Here is a 17,361-nt window from a genome sequence, read left to right as displayed (position 1 = left end):
GATTTTTTGCTTTTGTTGCTGGCAAAATAGACATCACAATTTTTAAGATTCTTGGCCATCAAGAGTGCTGATGTTGCTAAGGGTGTGAAAGTACTCACAAAACAACCATCACAGGCAATTGAAGCAGTAGAAAAATTGTTGATGATTTGGATAATCAACAGAAGAAACGGTATGTGAAAACGTGAGGATTCTGTACGTGGACCTTCTGGAACAAGTGCTAAAAGTGATTAATGTGAGGCTAGTAGTGGATGGTCTGATAAATTTAAGAAAAAAGTGTTTTATTTACAGATTAAACAGTGCATTAGACATGCACTGTATATAAGTAAAGGTTAAAATAGAATAATTTGGAGTCTGGACTGGATTAATTCAATTTACATTATTTCTAATGGGAAAAATGATTCGGTTTTTAAATAAATCATTCCAAAAGCAGGCTTCCAGACTGAATTAAGTTCGAAAACTAAGGTTCCACTGTAATTTGTTTGTGAAGAATTATACATGAGGAAAAATTACTCTGTGTATCTTATTTTAAAAGGATAAAACAAAATTACTCTTTGGATTACTGAACATTTTTTGTTCTTTCCTTATATTCTAGAATGGTATACATGAGTGGAACTTCAGTGCTTCTTCCATCAGGGGAGTGAGGTAAGTCTCCTTGGTACATTTCATTTTCTTGGAAGACATTTTTCTAGAATATGACTGTCCTGAATAGGACTTCTAGTCATGATTTAAAAATACAAAGAACTTAGCAACCCTTCTATTAATGAAATACTCAACCTTCTTTAGACTCACTATCTCCATTACTAAAAGAGTTGCAACAAAAACTTTCACATTACTTAAACTAACTCTGTACTTGTCACTAACTTAAAATATGATGACTGAGGGGTAAATGTGGTCTGTGGGTTAAAATCAGGGTTTGGGTAAAAGTGAGCTATGTGAGTTCTCTCTAGGTGGTCTAAGTTTATGTTATAGGATGGTTTTCTGGTCTTTAGGTATACCAGAAACTAATCTCTCCTTAATGGATCCAAAACGTCTACCAGATTGTGTCCCATAGCTCATACTAATAGGGGGTGTTATAGGGAATTCATTTTTCAAAAAGCTTTTTCTGAGGTTACCATCAATGAAATGTTCTGAGATTAGAGTGACTCACTTCACTTTGGCTCAGTTCTGACATTGCATCATAATGCCATTGGCTCAGGAAATGCCATTTCCTGGGATTTAGAAATGAGGTTGTTTTGGTTTTGGGTGTTTTTTTTTCAGAATGAAGAGCCACTAATTGAATGTTTAAATGCTTGTTCTATAGAAACTCATGCTAGACCAACTCTTGCGAATTTTACACCAAATTAGTTGTGATTACTACTTTTTCTCTCCACATAATAGAAATTGGTGGGGGGGGGGGGAGGAGTATTTGAAGGCCACATATGCAATACCCTGTTGCTTTTGGCATAATAGTAATTGGTTTTGCTGGAACATGAACTGGTAATTGGAGTTTGCCTGGTAACACCACCTGTTACCTTATGAATGATCTGAAGAGAAACATGCAAGATTGAGGATTGACTTTCCAATACATGCCTTCTCAAGTAAAACTTTATACTCTTAATATTTAATTTTTAAAACAGTCATTAGTAAAACACTCATTTTTATAGTTCATTTTTAAGCAATTCACGAAGTATGGTAAACATTCATTTCACTTTATCATATTTACTTTCCCATGAATTTGTTTTCTTTAAGCATGGCATCTCTACATAACCTTTGTTGTGGTTTACACATAAACACAAAATGCTTACATGAGGCTACTGCTGGCTTATATATTGTTCCAGTGTGTGACTTCAAAGAGAGCTAACTCTTCTGGATTTTCTCCTCTATAAAGAGATGACAAGTTATAGAAGAAAATCCAACTACTTCAGCAGTTTGTCTTACATCACCTCAGAACTTTCTCAGCTCAGTCAATGGTCATTTATTGAGAACCAGCTGTGTGTCAAATGTTGAGTTCAATTCCACAAGAATATAAAAAACTAAGACCTAAACTCTGCTCTCTAAGAGCTCTAGGTCCAGCAGGAGAACAGACACTTCACAACTGGTGATAATGCAGAGTGAGATGAGCAATGATGAAACTATATTAAAAAAAAAAAAAAAAAAAAAGAGGTGCAAAAGAAAGTCTGTTTAAGATAGAAGGAAGGGAGTAAGGTCTAAGCTTGGTCTTAAATGATGAGAAGAATTTCTTTTAAAAGTAAAAAATAATGTGCATTCTAACCTGAAAGAACAGCAGGTGCAAAGACATAAAATAGGGATTAGCAAACTCCACCCCCAGGCCAAATATGGCCCACCACCTGTTTTTATAAGTAAAGTTTTATTGGAACTCAGCATGTTCATTGTGTGTTATCTAAGTCTGCTCCAATAGCAGAACTGAATAATTTGTCCCACAAAACCTGAAATATTTACTCTCTGGCCCATTACAGAATACATTTGCCCACCCTTGGTATAAAACAGCATAGCCTGACCAATAATCTCAAAACTGTTCTAATTGCTATGAAGTAAGCCACTTGCTTAGTCCAAATCAAGTGATGTTCCATAGTTGCTTCCTTCCTATAAAATCTCTACAGCTAAGGAGGCGCTTTTCCTGCCTCCACACATTGCCCTTCTAGCTTTGGAAGCATTTTGTTGTTCTGCAGATCTCAGAGAACCGAGCCCCAAGGTCAGTCGGCCAGTGGACACTTAGGCTTGTCCTCCCAGCACAAGTCAGCACTGCAGACAGTAGGACACCTTTCTCACGCTGAGGTGGAGGGACACAGCTTCTGTGTGTGCACCAAACCCTAGAGCAACTCTGTCTACAGACATGAGAAGGAAGACAATTCTCAGAAAATTCAATAATTTTAGTATTGTGGTACAGGAAATACTACTCTTTAAAGTACTATTTTTAACTTTTTGTCATAAACAACATTGATTTTATCATTGGGATTTTTAAAAAGTATTTATTTTTCATGACAGTTCCTGAAGTATTGGGATGTCCCTGAATAATTCTCTCTGTTTGTTTCAGTATTTCTAAGTTTGAAGAACGATGCTGTTTTCTTTATGTGCTTCACAATTCTGATGATTTCCAAATCTATTTCTGTACCGAACTTCATTGTAAAAGGTGCGTATTAGTCATGGGTTTGTGTAAGAAAGATTGTGCTTGCGTGATCATTATTTTTAATTAATGAGTGAACATATAGCTTCTGAAAATTATTCATGGCTATGTAAATATTTCATTTGGGCCAATATTTTATAATTATGTGGTGTGTTTATCAGAATTTGGGGGACTCCCTCTAATAAATTACTTCATTTCTGACATTTCTGATCACCAACAAGCTATTCTCTGTGATACCAGCTGAGTATCCTACAACTTAACTCATTTCTAATAATATCTGTCTGGAGATAGTGCCTGATCCCACAGGTTAAAGGCTCAGTCCCAGGAGACTTTCTGCCCCCACGGCAAATGCCAGTCACAAGCCCAGGTGATCTCACCTGAGCTTCTGACCAACTGGCTGTAGGTCAGAGGTTCTAATGGTCTCTGCTTGTGTTTGATTAGTTTGCCAGAGTGGAACACAGAACTCAGGGAAATATTTATGTTTACCAGTTTAATGGAAGGATATGATACCGGGAACAGATGAATAGCTAGATGAAAAGATACATAGGGCAAGGTCCAGGAGGGTCCCAAAGCACAGGAACATCTGTCCCCATGGAGTTGCAGTGTGTTAGCTTCCTGGCAGCAATGTATTTGCTAGTCTGGAAGCTCCTTGTACGCTATACTATTGGAGTTTCATGGAGGCTTTATCACATAGACATGATCAATCATTATTTTTAGCCCCTGTCTCCCTCTATGGAGGATGGAAGGTGAAGCTGAGAATCCAAGATCCTCATTATGGCTTGTTCTTTCTGTGACCAGCCCCCATCCAGGTGCCCATGCAAAGTCTTTATAAAACAAAAGATGCTGCTATTTTTCTTATCACTTAGGGGTTGCTCAATGATTTCAGGAGCCCTATGCCAGGGATGAGGATCAAAGACCAAATATTAGAACAAGAGATGCCTGCAGTGCTCTTATTTCTTAGAAAACTACAAGGGTTTTGCCGAGACCGGTTTGGCTCAGTGGATAGAGCGTCGGCTTGGGGGCTGAAGGGACCCGGGTTCAATTCCGGTCAAGGGCATGTACCTTGGTTGCGGGCATATCCCCAGTAGGGGGTGTGCAAGAGGCAGCTGATCGATGACTCTCTCATCGATGTTTCTAGCTCTCTGTCTCTCTCCCTTCCTCTCTGTACAAAATCAAGAAAACTACAAGGGTTTTAAGAGCTCTATGCCAGGAACTGGGAGCAGACCAATATGTGTTTTCTGTTATCTCATTGGAACAGAGATAGAAGAAAGGTTCTCTCTGCTAGGTAACCTGTTCTTCCGTTGGGCTGGCAGTGCGCAGCTCGACCTGCCCGTGAGAGCATCAGCTCTCAGTACCTGTTCATAGAGCCTCCCTTACTGTATGTCTGCAGACTATTCGCATCCCCTTGGAACAGATAGCACAGCTAGCGTTCCAATGGGCAAATCTGTTTCTCGCTTGTAATTATTTTTCTTGGCTCTGAGTTGGCCTCCAAAAATAAGAAGAGTTCCTGAAGAAAATGTCACCAACAGAGAAGTGGCTTCTGTCACAAGCATATAAGCTCACCTGCTCCTGGTTCATATTAGTGTTTCGTAGGCTGTATTTATGGGGCTGTGTGTGTATAATATTGAGGTGCTCAGGCAGAAGATTTGAGTCACTGAGATCAAATGTTGTAGTGGCCAACACTGTATCAAATAGCCACTTCAGAATTTAGAGACACTATTCTAGAATATGGGTATTATTTTATGTCCCATTTAAATAAAATATCAACAGCAGCAAAACAATAAGAGTTCATTTTAATGAGTGCACTATGCTAAGTAACCACTTTACAGGTGTATTTCAAGTCATCTTCACAACAACCTAAGAGACTGATAAGTTTATTCCCCACTTTATAATTAAGGGATGAGTCTCAAAGTTGGAGGAGCTTAATCATACAAATACCAGCAATCTTGGTCTGATATCCAAGTCCACTTTCCTAACCTTGTCATTTCTATAACCTTGTCTAGCCTCACTGTTCTAATTCCATACTGACCACATTCCAATTGTCATCTCACCTGAAATAGGTTTTTTGAAATGGTGAACACCATTACCGAAGAGAAGGGGAGAGGTGTGGAGGAAGGAGACTGTGAAGGTGACTCCCTGGAGGTAATGCCTGAGGTTTCCATGTTAATTTTACAAAGTTTCTCCATGACTGACTTTAAAAAGTCAACTATTTTAAGTTTTACTGAGGAAGGGAGAGTGTTGTGGGGGAGGGGCATATGGCTTCAATCCTTTGCATTCCATCGAAAAATTTCAGATCTGTGAGGTAGAATGGCTTCTGCAGTATTCCCAGCGATCTGGATAGTCTATAAATTCACACATACTTGTCTAAGCATTTTGGCTTGGTTTGCCATCATGTCACAACTCTTGAGGTTGCTGGCATTCTTTTCGTGGGTGTTCCATCAGCATAACGTTAGTGAAAGGTCCCTGTGATGTTCTGGGCTGTGAAGACCATGAGCTCTGCCTGGGCCCTCCTGCTCACTCAGTGCCCTTCATGGCCAGAGCATCTTCACCATATGAGTTAGTAAACAGCCTTAATTTATATTTTTTTACAATTTATGACAATTTCATTATACCTTTTATTACATTTCTTAGATGTTTTCAACCTTCTTAATTAAAATTTTTTTTTCAGTATTCTAAATATTTTGTTAAAATGAATTAATTTCATTACTGTAAACTGAACTCGAACTTCAGCCTGTAAATAACATACCAAAAATAATTCCTCCACTTCCCATTCCTTACACTGTAAACAGGAAAGATGACTTTGCTGATTAAGATTTTTATGTTGAATAATTGTTATCTGATTTTTACTTCAATTTGAGATAGATTTCAAATTATTTCAATATAATTCCTGAAGACTTTTAGGTCCCTGGGCCCAAAACACAATTAAAATGTTGAAAGTCAGACATTTTTTGATGTTTTTAACTTAGATTGGTGTCAGCATTCAGCATATATTAGCTATTTATATGGTCCGGTAAGCCACAAATTTGAAACTAATCCTTCGAATTTTTGATATTTGAAAACTCTTCATTCAAAACCCAAGTTAATATTGTATTTGCTTTTACTTCTGATTTGAACATAAGCTTTCTTTGAAGCAGTCCCATTCTGGGAGAGATTTAGCCTCCTTGGGTCATGGTCAGAGCCTCCTCTGAGTGTCTCTGGCTCTCGTGAGATCCCCATGCTGGGGACAGGAGCCCTGAGTTCTGGTTTTAACTTTGCCAACAGCCAGTTCTATTACTTTGGACAAAATTTATACTCCCACTGGGCTAAGATGATCTCATTCCTTAAATGAGAGTTGAACAAGAAGATCAAAAATAGCCTTTCTTAGCTCAAGTATTTTACAATTTTCAAGATTAGTACAAACTGTACAAGGTTTTTCAAATATAGCTCAATATCACTTGGGGAGGACTTTTCTATTTTTAAACAGAAAGAGAAACAACTTCTTTTGATTCCAAGCCGTTTTTTGACTCAAGGCTGTATTTTGACATGGAAGGGTGATGAACCCATATTGTAAATAATTTATTGTATTGGTAAGTTTATATTGAAATCACATGGTACCGGGTATCCAAGCAGAAGTACAGTCAGAAGGCTTTAAAAAGTTTGAAGCTGGGGGTGGGTATGACAAAACCAGAGTTGTTTAAACAGTATCTCAAACTGAGTGGAGGGGGCTATGTATTGAAAAGGGCAGAATAAATGCTGGTAAATTGGTTTGAAGGTTGTTTAATCAATGTTAAATCAATGAAAGAATGAATACCATAATCCGGCCATTATCAACCCATTCTCTTTTCATCTCCTTTTCTTATTTCCTTGGGGGGGCGGAGGGGAATGACTGAGGTACTTCTGGTGCCCAATACAAAATATGTTGTGTCTCCCTCTTCACTCCTCTCCCAAACTCATAGATATATTCTCCTTCCACCTGTCCCTCCTCTCTCTCTCCCCCCCTCCTTTCTCCTCTCTTTTTCCCCCACCATCCTTGTTTTTCTGCATTTTTACTTCGCTGTTTTATCAAAATGAGCTTATGATTGAAACAAGCCTGAGACATAGCAGCTGGCCCTGTGCACCTGTTTATACATAGTGTGCATAAAGGGAAACGCGACACTTTTTGGGATGGAGTGGGGACAAGCAAGATAAAAGGAAGGTTTTTCCTTTGACTCAAACATCTGCAGGATGATGAAATACCTTACCATCTCCTTTCCTGATGATTTGCCTTGCAAACAGTGAATTTATAGTTTACAATCCATTTAAATCAATTTGGAATCATCAAGTTTCTTCAGCATCCTTTTTCTATTTTTGTTCATATCTAAAGCTCACCCAGTTACCACTCTGTCTGATAAAATATGTCCCTTAGAGTGTTGTATGATATGAGTGTCAATTTGTTATTCATTCATCCTGTTGGCAGAAGGAAAGTTTTTCCTCTACCAACTTAGGTTTACTGATGGGGACCTGCAAATTAACTGACAAAAGACACATTAACAGGAGAAAAGATAAAGTTTATTCGTGTATATGGGAACATACAAAGAAGTGGCTCCTGAGCAGCTAGAGTTAAATATTTATTTATTTTACCAAGAAAAATCCTTAATAGGACTTCAAGGGGAAGAAAGCACATGGCGGGAAACCAAGTAGAAGCAAGTGGAAGGTACAGAAACTTTTGGAAAGGTTTTGCCTTTGTCATTTCTCATCCAGGGAGGAGTGGTCCTAAACCTCCTGGAGAGAGGTTATGGCAGCTGTATTTTCAAGAGGCTTTGCTTAAGTCAGCACAAGACGTTTTGATAAGGGTCTTTCTGCATCTATTTAGATGCTTTCATTCAGCTTAAAATCATTGTCATACCACATTTGTGAGTCCAAGTGTATCTCATCAATTCACTCAAATATTTATTGGATACCTACCATGTGGTAGGCACTGTTCTAGGGGCAGAGGAAAATCCCTCACTGAGCTTACATTCTAGTGAACAATAAACAACACAAATAGGTAAAACTTGTCATATGTTTGGAGAAAAAAACAAGGAAGGAATTAGGCAGTGACAGTGTAATGGGGTGTGCAGGTTTAAAATATATATTTTATTGATATTTTACAGAGAGGAAGAGAGAGGGATAGAGAGTTGGAAACATCGATGAGAGAGAATCATCGATCAGCTGCCTCTTGCACACCCCCTACTGGAGATGTGCCCGCAACCTAGGTACATGCCCTTGACCAGAATTGAACCCGGGACCTTTCAGTCCGCAGGCTGATGCTCTATCCACTGAGCCAAACTGGTTTCGGGTGGGGTGTGCAGGTTTAGACAAGGCAGCCAGGGAAGGCTCCCTGGCAAGGTGATAGTTGAGTAAAGATCTGAGGGAGGAGAGATCAATCAAACCTGATATGTGTACCTGCAGCATTTTTAGCATTCTATTGATATTATTGATAGTTATTTCTGTTTTTCATATCTCTTTATTAAGAAGGCGATACTGAAAAATAACAAAGATACTATTTGGGTCTTTGAGGTGACCACTTTGTTAATGTGATTAAGCACAGAGGGAAGTGCATGGCTTTTTTCGAAGGTTGCTTTACTGTCTGTTGGCCCCTTGGCCATGCAAGGACTACGTGAATCACCACTTTGCCATTTGCCTTCTTAGGCTGACTCTCTTTTCAGCTCCAGTTTACATTGGTCTGGGCGGGTAACAATAGAGGGATGATTCCAAAAGTATTCCCATCATTGCTTCAAAATGCAGCCGTTTCCCTTAGCAACAACCCGATTTGCTAGCCTATTGCCATAGAAATAAAATGCAAAATACATAAGCAGTGTAATTCTACCTCTTTTTTTTTTTTTTTTAACACTCCTTTCTCCACTGCTCCTCTTTTTCTCCATTTTTGTCAGTTAACATACCCTGACTTTTCTTGGGTTTTGTCCCAGCCCTGTTCTACTTTTTCTGACCACCGTGTAGATCACATGTGTCAAACACAAGGCCCGCGGGCCAAATCCGTCCCGCCAGGCCTTGCAATGTGGCCCGCACCGCGCTGTCATCACTGCACTCCGCTGTGTTCCCATCACAATGACAGTTTATGACTATTCAGTAAACCATTCGGCCCTCGATTTAGGCTGGATTTTAGATTTTGGCCCCTTCTCTGATTGAGTTCGACACCCCTAGTGTAGATCATTCTCTGTCCTTTTTGGGCCAGGCAAACTAGTAAGACCTCAAATTTTTCTTCTTACCCAAAGCCTTTCAGTAGCTTTATTCTCCTGGTAGAGTGTGAAATGCTTTAATAGCACCAGAAGCTGAAAAACAAAAGGAAGATTAGTTTGATATGATAGGTATTGATACTAATCATGCTAATCTCTAGAGTCAGTGAAAAACAGGATTTAGTGGGTAAAAGAATCCAAGTGGGCTTTTTGAAAAATCTCTTACAGATTTAAATACATAGTCCCCATTGTATTTGTACCAGCTGTGAAAACATGAGCACGCAATCTGATTTATATTGCGAATGTCTATCTTTTGGTTCTTAAAGCTGCTTTTTCTGAATTTCATCTTATTGTTTCCCTTGTATAGCCATCTGCTAAAATAAGGAAAAATGCTCTTGGAAAAAAGTTGATGTTCGGAATGTAGACTGCAACTAATGTTTCAATATTCTCTCTCCACTTTTTCTTTTGTAGTATGACTACGAATATGACGAAAATGGTGACAGAGTCGTTTTAGGAAAAGGCACTTATGGAATAGTCTACGCAGGTCGAGACCTGAGCAACCAAGTCAGGATCGCCATTAAGGAAATCCCAGAGAGAGATAGCAGGTATAGTAATTGTGGTTAATAAAGGGCTGTTTCCTAAGGTATTTGGAGTTGTGTATAGAGCCTTTTAGAGAATGTTTTGGTGAAACTGTCTGAGAACTCTGTGCTTTTAATGAGCTCCCTGTGAGGGTGAGCTGCTGCATCATTCAGTGATTCAGTTACAAGACGGGTGGGAAAGGACAGCATCTCTGAGGTAACCGGGACAGGACTCTGAAAGAGTGGGGAAAAGAATGGCCCTGTGTGTGTTGGGCCCGGGTTATGTCAGGGAGCGGTGGTTTGTAATGGGGGTACGTGGGGAACCAGCACTTCCTGAAGCTGTTCTAAGCAGAGGTTCCAGTATCCAGTGCAGCGGTTAAAGGAGGTTGGAAGTCGTCACTCCATCTTAACAACAAATAGAAAGCCAAACACACGGAGAAATAGGCAGCTCTTCTTAAGGGTTCATTGTCAGTATTAATGTCAAATTTGCTGGCTTATAAGTGTAAGAAATCAGGGTTTTTTTTAAATGACTAACTCAAACCATTCTGTGTGTTGAGTCATCAGACAAGTAAGATCACAGGACAAGCCGCTGCCCCCCAGATTGGAGAGACAGTCGTAGAGGAGACCCACAGTGTTGTGAGTTTTACCTTCAGGAGCACCACTCAGTCCTCACAGTGCATGCAGAAGAAAATCCCCTCATGCTCCTAAGAAGGGTTGTGGGGGAAGGAATCATTTTGAAACACACCAGAGTATTCTGTTCTTAGCAAGGCCTGCCCTCAGGAGAAAGCATTTTTTACCAGGGCCTCACCTATTGGGGTGTTATCAGAGCCTAACCAACCTGGGAGAAGGGAAATGCCCAACTCCAGCCCTTTCTAGCCATCCTGGCCCACCTAAAGGGTTTAGGGTGGACTGAGAAGACTGGTGCAGCTCACAGCCCAGTGGCACAGGCTCATTAAAAGACTAGAACACTTCCTTTCTGAGAGTTCTTTTATCTGTTATACCATGCCTGGCTTTCAACAAAACTTGCAAAGCATACGAAGGCACAGTTTGGAGAGACAGAGGCAGGATCAGAACCGTCTCAGATATGGCCATGATGTTGGAATAATCAGACCAGGAATGTAAAAACAGTTAGGATGAATATGCTAAGAGCTCTCCTGGATAAAGTAGGCAGCATGTAAGAACAGGTGGCAATGCCAGCAGAGAGGTGCAAATCCTAAGAAAGAGCCAAATAGACATACTAGCAATAAATCAGTCACAGAAATGAAGAACGCATTTGATGGGGTGGTTGCCTAGCTCAATCTCTATGCTTGAGGCTATGTCAGTAGAATATTCCAAAACTGAAAAGCTAGGACTGAAAAAGAGAAGACAGAATACCCAAGACTGGGGGACAACTACAAGAGTTGTAACATACGCCTGCCTAGTGGGAATAACAGAAGGAAAAGAGAGAAAAGAACAGGAGAAGTTTTTGAAGGAATGGCATGAACCACACATAGTGGGGACTTTTTTGGAAACAAGAAAGTTGTTCAGGGGAGAAACAGCTCTGGTAATAGGATTTTCTGTTGCTCCTGGCTGTAGTGTTAACATTGGCTTTTCCAACCACTAATTATCTCTTCTCCCGATCTCATGATTTCTGCTGCCCTGGTGGCTTTTGTTGTGTCTTCTCTCCATAAGATACTGCTCCTACAAAAACTGTATACATTTTTCAGGTGTTATACATTGATTGAGTCAGTGTTACTAAAGTCCTTATTTGGCCAGACTTGAATGCCGGGCTGCATCATGGGCTTTCTTGAGTCCACTTTTCTGTGACCATGGGGGGTAGGGTCACATGTCCAGTTTTCTTTAGAAAGGACACTCTCCTAAGTTTCCTGGGTCATCTTTCTTCCCAACCTCTTCACTTGCAAGTCTAAAAGGCACTTCCAGGTTAAGATGGTCAAAACTGAGCCATGGGTTTTTACCAAACCCAAATGTACTCTACTTTAAGTATTCTATGTCTCAGTTAAGATTATCCCATCTACACCTAGGATTCGTTTGGATTCCTCTCTCTCACTTTGCATCAATTCCATTAGCAAGTTGTACTATTGTCTCAACCTCTGCAGTCTATTCTGAATTTTTCTACTCCCGTCACAACTCTAAGCCTCCAAGTCTCTCATTCAGACTCCCTACTGCAAGTATAATACCTTGTAACTAGGCTCTGCTTTCATTGTTTCCTCCACCCCAACTCCATCCCTCCTTAGAGAAGCCAGAGAGATCTTTCTGAAGTTGAAATCACATCTTGTCACTACCACTTAAAAACCTTCAATTGTGCACTAGCTGGTTTGGCCAAGTGGATAGAGCATCTGCCTACAGACTGAAAGGTCCTGGGTTTAATTTCGGTCAAGGCATATGCCCAGGTTGCGGGCTCGATCCCCAGTAGGGGGCATGCAGAAGGCAGCTGATCAGTGATTCTCTCTCATCATTGATATTTCTGTCTCTCTCTCCCTCTCCCTTTCTCTTGAAACCACTATTTTTAAAAAAGAAAAAGAAATCATTTCCAAACTCTTTAAAAAATAAGCACCTTTCAGTTGTAACCATCATAAAACCAGAACCCTCAGCATAGGCATCTGCCTCCCTCTGTGGCCTCACCTGCTCCACTGGAGCCACACTGACTTCTCCCTACCCATCAAGCACACCAAGGTTCATTCCCAAAAACTCAGCAGGATTGCCTCATTTTATCATTTAGTTCTCAATTCAAATTCTAAGCCTTCTCTAACTACCCCAGGCTGAAAAAGACACCTGAAACCTGTGTTCCAGCTCCCACATCTCTTCCTGCTTCTCCATCTTTAGGGTGTGACTTGCAAAGGTGACCTCTCTGCCTCCAGCCTCCAGATCCACATTCCAGGCAGGAAGAAGAAAAAGGAAGATAAACTTTTCCAGATGTATTCAGCATACTATTACCAAAACTAACCACCTTGTCCTATAAGAGAGGCTTAGGAACTCAATAGCTTTTTGGCTGACCAAACAAAATAATAGAAAGAGGAAGAACAGATGCTCGCTAGGCACACAGCTGTTGCTGTCTGCCACGTGTGGTTTCATGTTTTCTATATTGTTGTAGTTTCCTCTTTGAGATATATTTATGAATTCTTAAAATGTTGTAGAACTTACGGTATTCATTAAGTACCTAGAATATTATGTGTCAATTTGTCTAATTTTTGTGTTAAATATTCCTAATGGTTCCCAAATAATATATGCATAGAATATATTTTGAAATAATAAGGGGTTGTCACTATCAAATTGCTACAGCAAACTCACTGATCTTTAGCAACTTTCCCTCCCCTTCAACCCCACAGATGAATATACTAGTAAGTAGGTACTTGGAAGGAAGCCACTTTTAAAATCATATTTGTAACGTAAGTTTATTCAACTGCCACTGTGCACATAGAGCGCACCAACAGCAGCAAGGCCGTGTTTTGTAACAGTGCATTGGGCGTAATGTGGGATGTTCAAAACATGCATGATAGGCCCTTCTCCCTAGTACCTGGTACAGGGCATCTGCTTGATATCAATAAAAGAAGATTACAGCCCTAACCAGTTTGGCTCAGTGGATAGATCATCAGCCTGCAGACTGAAGGGTCCCAGGTTCGATTCCGGTCAAGGGCATGTACCTTGGTTTGGGGCATATCCCCAATTGGGGGCGTGCAGGAGGCAGCTGATCAGTATTTATCTCTCATCTATGTGTCTAACTCTCTATACCTCTCCTCTCCCTTCCTCTCTGTAAAAAAAAAAAAAAAAAAAAAAAAAAAAAAATCAATAAAATATATATTTTTTAAAAAGAAGATTACAATAAAGACTATCATATTATTGTGAGATGCAACACACAAGGGTGTTTCCATCTATGTGCCCTGGAGAGGTTTTGATGTTGCATTTTAAAATATTGCAGTTAGGATAATTACTGAAGTAGTAGGATGGGTGTGAATAATGCATGATCCAGCACACACTAAACATTGCCATCTGCAATGAAGGATCATAGCAACAAAGAATATTCTGTGTGTTTCCTTCACACTCTATAAACACTTTGTTAGAGGATCAGAGTGTAGTAAGAGTGAGATAGAGGAAGTACACTATTATAGTCACAGCTAGTTTTAGTCTCAGGTTGGCTTCTTCCTCTAACAGTCTAGACACCCCTGAGCTATTTATTTAGATCAGTTTTTCTCTCCCCAGCTGTATAGTAGAGCTAATTGGGGAACTTGTAAAAATACTGATACGCGGGTCCTACCCCAAAAATTCTGGGTTGGGCCTATGATATTTTTTAAGGTCTTCCAAGGGATACAAATGTCCATCCAATGTGGGAACCACTGGTTCAGATGGCTGTAGTGGAATTATAATAGACTCAGAGTAGGTGCTCTGGAGAAAATATCCTATATAATAAAAGGCTAATGTGCAAATAGACCCAACAGCGGAACGACTGGTCGCTATGATGCACACTGACCATCAAGGGGCAGACACTCAACGCAGGAGCTGCCCTCTGGTGGTCAGTGTGCTCCAACATGGGGAGTGCTGCTCAGCCAGAAGCTGGGCTCAAAGCTGGCAAGTGCAGCAGTGGGGATGGAAGCCTTTCCTGTCTCCGTGGCAGTGCTAAGGCTATAAGCCATCAGTCAGACATCCCTTGAGGGCTCCTGGACTGCAAGAGGGTGCAGGCCAGGCTGAGTGATCCTCCCACCCTGAGTTCACAAATTTTGTGCACCGGGCCTTTAATAGATTAATAACTTTTCAAAGCAGAATATATGTAAGCATCTCTGATCTTTATCATTTCTTCTTTCCATTGTTCCAGCTAACTGAAAAGAAATAGGATTTCCTTATAAGTCCCATAGATAAGCATAGCTTACTGACCTAAACAAATTATAATTTCTACTCATACAGCACCTGAAGGCACTTATACTTTCACTTACACTTAGTAAGAATTGCTAGGTGTTAATAGTCATTTTCACATTGGAGAAAAGCTCTTATTCCTAACTAGGATGAATCCTGATTATTGTAATTTTTGAGCTATCCTTTGGTTACCTAATGAGGCGGTAAGAGGGTGGCATATGTTTGTTTCTCCAGGAACTTACATTTAAACAATCATAATTGATTTTCTTTCTTTCTTTTTTCAAATATATTTTATTGATTTTTTACAGAGAGGAAGAGAGAGGGATAGAGAGTTAGAAACATCGTTGAGAGAGAATCATTGATCAGCTGCCTCCTGCACGCCCCTCACTGGGGATGTGCTGGCAACCAAGGTACATGCCCCTGACCAGAATCGAACCTGGGACCTTTTAGTCCTCAGGCCGATGCTCTATCCACTGAGCCACATCAGGTTTTGGCTCATAATTGATTTTCAATAGAGGGTCAGGAGATGGAAAACCTTTGGTTCATCACAAACTGAGTTAGTCAATTGATTAAGGTCATATAGTCATCTTGATAAACCTGTACAATAAGATCAATATTTGCCACTAATTTATTTCATGCATATCAAGAGCAATCTTATTAACTAGTGTTATTAAAGTGATTTACATCCCATGGAAAAAGTGACTTGCAAATGTCTTCATAGTTTAGAGTCATTACCTAAGCATCTTATTGGTAACATTTTTTACTGGTATTTCTTGTGTTAGCTCACTCAAGCAATTATTTAAATAGTGGTGTTCTTCACTGATATTCTGTTAAAGGGCTCAAGTTAATAGCTGCCTTTATAGTTCCTAGAGCTATTCTAAAGGAAGGTAAAAGAATTAAAAGTCAATTGTTTGTTGTTGGCAATTTTCTGAGTATTAGTTCACAACTTATAAAGTTTGTTTAAATTAAACAAGTTTGGATTTTGTAATCTAATATTGCTTTAGTTTATCCTGAAAAGCTTCATGAATATAGTATTATTCAGTACTAAACATTTCTAATATTTGTTATTGACATACAAAAAAATCCATCCTGCCTATATGGATTTACCATAGTAAGATCTGAGCTCTGCTTGCATGTAAGACTGAAGCAAGTTATGAGACATCACATTTGTACTTAATATTGCTTAGTAGTTAGTGCCTTTCACACCTGTAGCCTTCATTGTAGAGCAGGGGGGAAAATTCAGGAATAGTTTTGATAGTGTTTATCATTGCTGACATCATGCCATAGTTAGTTGTATAATAATTATATTAGAGCTACAGTGGGCTCAAGACTAAGAGTTTGCAAGTTTTATAGTTCCTCAAGTAGTCATCAAAAGAGTTGTTCTGTCTGTTCCAGAAATATGAAATACTTTCATTTTATAATTTGATAAAACAACATATACCAAGTACATGATGTTGAAGTCTGGTTTAAAGCTGTATAGTGTATAGTTTTGGTTGGGATTTAATTTTTTTTAAGCCTGATATAATAGAACTGGTGAACACAGCAATGTGAGGATTTCAAAGCAAGGGACTCAAGGAAACTTGGCATGTAAATGGAATAATAAAGTTACGTTATTATGAGACCAGTGAGGTCATACTAATGTTATGAGACAGCAAGCTATGTGGATTATTTCTATTTTCCTGGTGGGTTCAAATCTTAATTCTGTCACTAGTTTTGCAATCTGGGTCAGATTAGTCATCTTCTTTATGAATCAGTTTCCTCATCTGTAAAAAGGTCATCTTAATAGCCTTAATGGGGTGGTTGTGAGAAATGAGTTAATATATACAAAAGGCTTAGAAAAGTGCCTGGCACACTTCTCCTCAGACCCTACAGACCTTGAACTTCACAGAATTTATGTTATTAGGAATAAAGGCCTCAGATGGTCATATTTGATTTTATATATGGGTATAATAGCTGACAGTTTCATTTTACTTTGTGTAAACTGATATGCTAAAGTCCAGCTAACACAATTGGCTCATTGACATTTGTGTGTCTTTTAGATACTCCCAGCCCCTGCATGAAGAAATAGCATTGCATAAGCATCTGAAGCACAAGAATATTGTCCAGTATCTGGGTTCTTTCAGTGAGAATGGTTTCATTAAAATCTTCATGGAGCAGGTTCCAGGAGGTAAGAGATGTTTTTTCCCTTTAAAATACAAATTTCTAGGGCCTTGAAGAGGAGTAAAACTGAGTGAGATTTATAGGTTGACAGGTCTTAATTGGTCTAAGTTAAAAGAGAAGTTAGCCACATTGCATTAACCTCCCATTTAATTAGAAAATGTAAGTATCTGAGATCATTTTAAGATCAATCATTGTGACTTAGATTAAGGTTAGCGATTGAGTGGCTTTTTACTACTTACTATTTGATAATGAGCATCTTCAAATAGTTAAGCTAACATTTATTGGTATTTACAATGGCGCAGGAACTGTACTGGACACTTGCCTCTTCATATATGAGCCTTCGTATCAGTACAGTTCCTGCACCACTGTAAATAACCAATAAATGTTAGCTTAACTTAATGTTAATTTATTAATGTACTTTAAGAACTCATTTGGATTAAGATTTTATCCGCTGTTTTCC

General features: G+C 39.4%; 1 protein-coding gene and 1 long non-coding RNA gene across 3 annotated transcripts in view; one reads left to right on the top strand and one right to left on the bottom strand.

The window, feature by feature from the left end:
- The window catches only part of MAP3K5 (mitogen-activated protein kinase kinase kinase 5), a 156,437-nt gene that overhangs the window by 100,301 nt on the left and 38,775 nt on the right, over positions 1–17,361 (top strand). For both annotated transcript variants that reach the window (XM_036414285.2, XM_036414287.2), the window contains 5 exons: positions 593–642; positions 3,035–3,130; positions 5,185–5,266; positions 9,790–9,923; positions 16,781–16,908. In XM_036414285.2, coding sequence (XP_036270178.1) covers positions 593–642; positions 3,035–3,130; positions 5,185–5,266; positions 9,790–9,923; positions 16,781–16,908 — 490 coding nt within the window. The remainder of the gene's footprint in view (positions 1–592; positions 643–3,034; positions 3,131–5,184; positions 5,267–9,789; positions 9,924–16,780; positions 16,909–17,361) is intronic.
- Positions 8,428–17,162, bottom strand: LOC118705490. The gene is made up of 3 exons (XR_004983704.1): positions 17,141–17,162; positions 9,352–9,414; positions 8,428–8,902 (listed from the first exon to the last, which is right to left on the bottom strand). It is a non-coding gene; the product is annotated as an uncharacterized LOC118705490 (long non-coding RNA).

Source organism: Pipistrellus kuhlii, unplaced genomic scaffold, assembly GCF_014108245.1.
Source record: "Pipistrellus kuhlii isolate mPipKuh1 unplaced genomic scaffold, mPipKuh1.p scaffold_m20_p_5, whole genome shotgun sequence".
NCBI classification, from domain to species: Eukaryota; Metazoa; Chordata; class Mammalia; order Chiroptera; family Vespertilionidae; genus Pipistrellus; species Pipistrellus kuhlii.
This window is presented reverse-complemented; position numbering and strand designations above follow the sequence as displayed.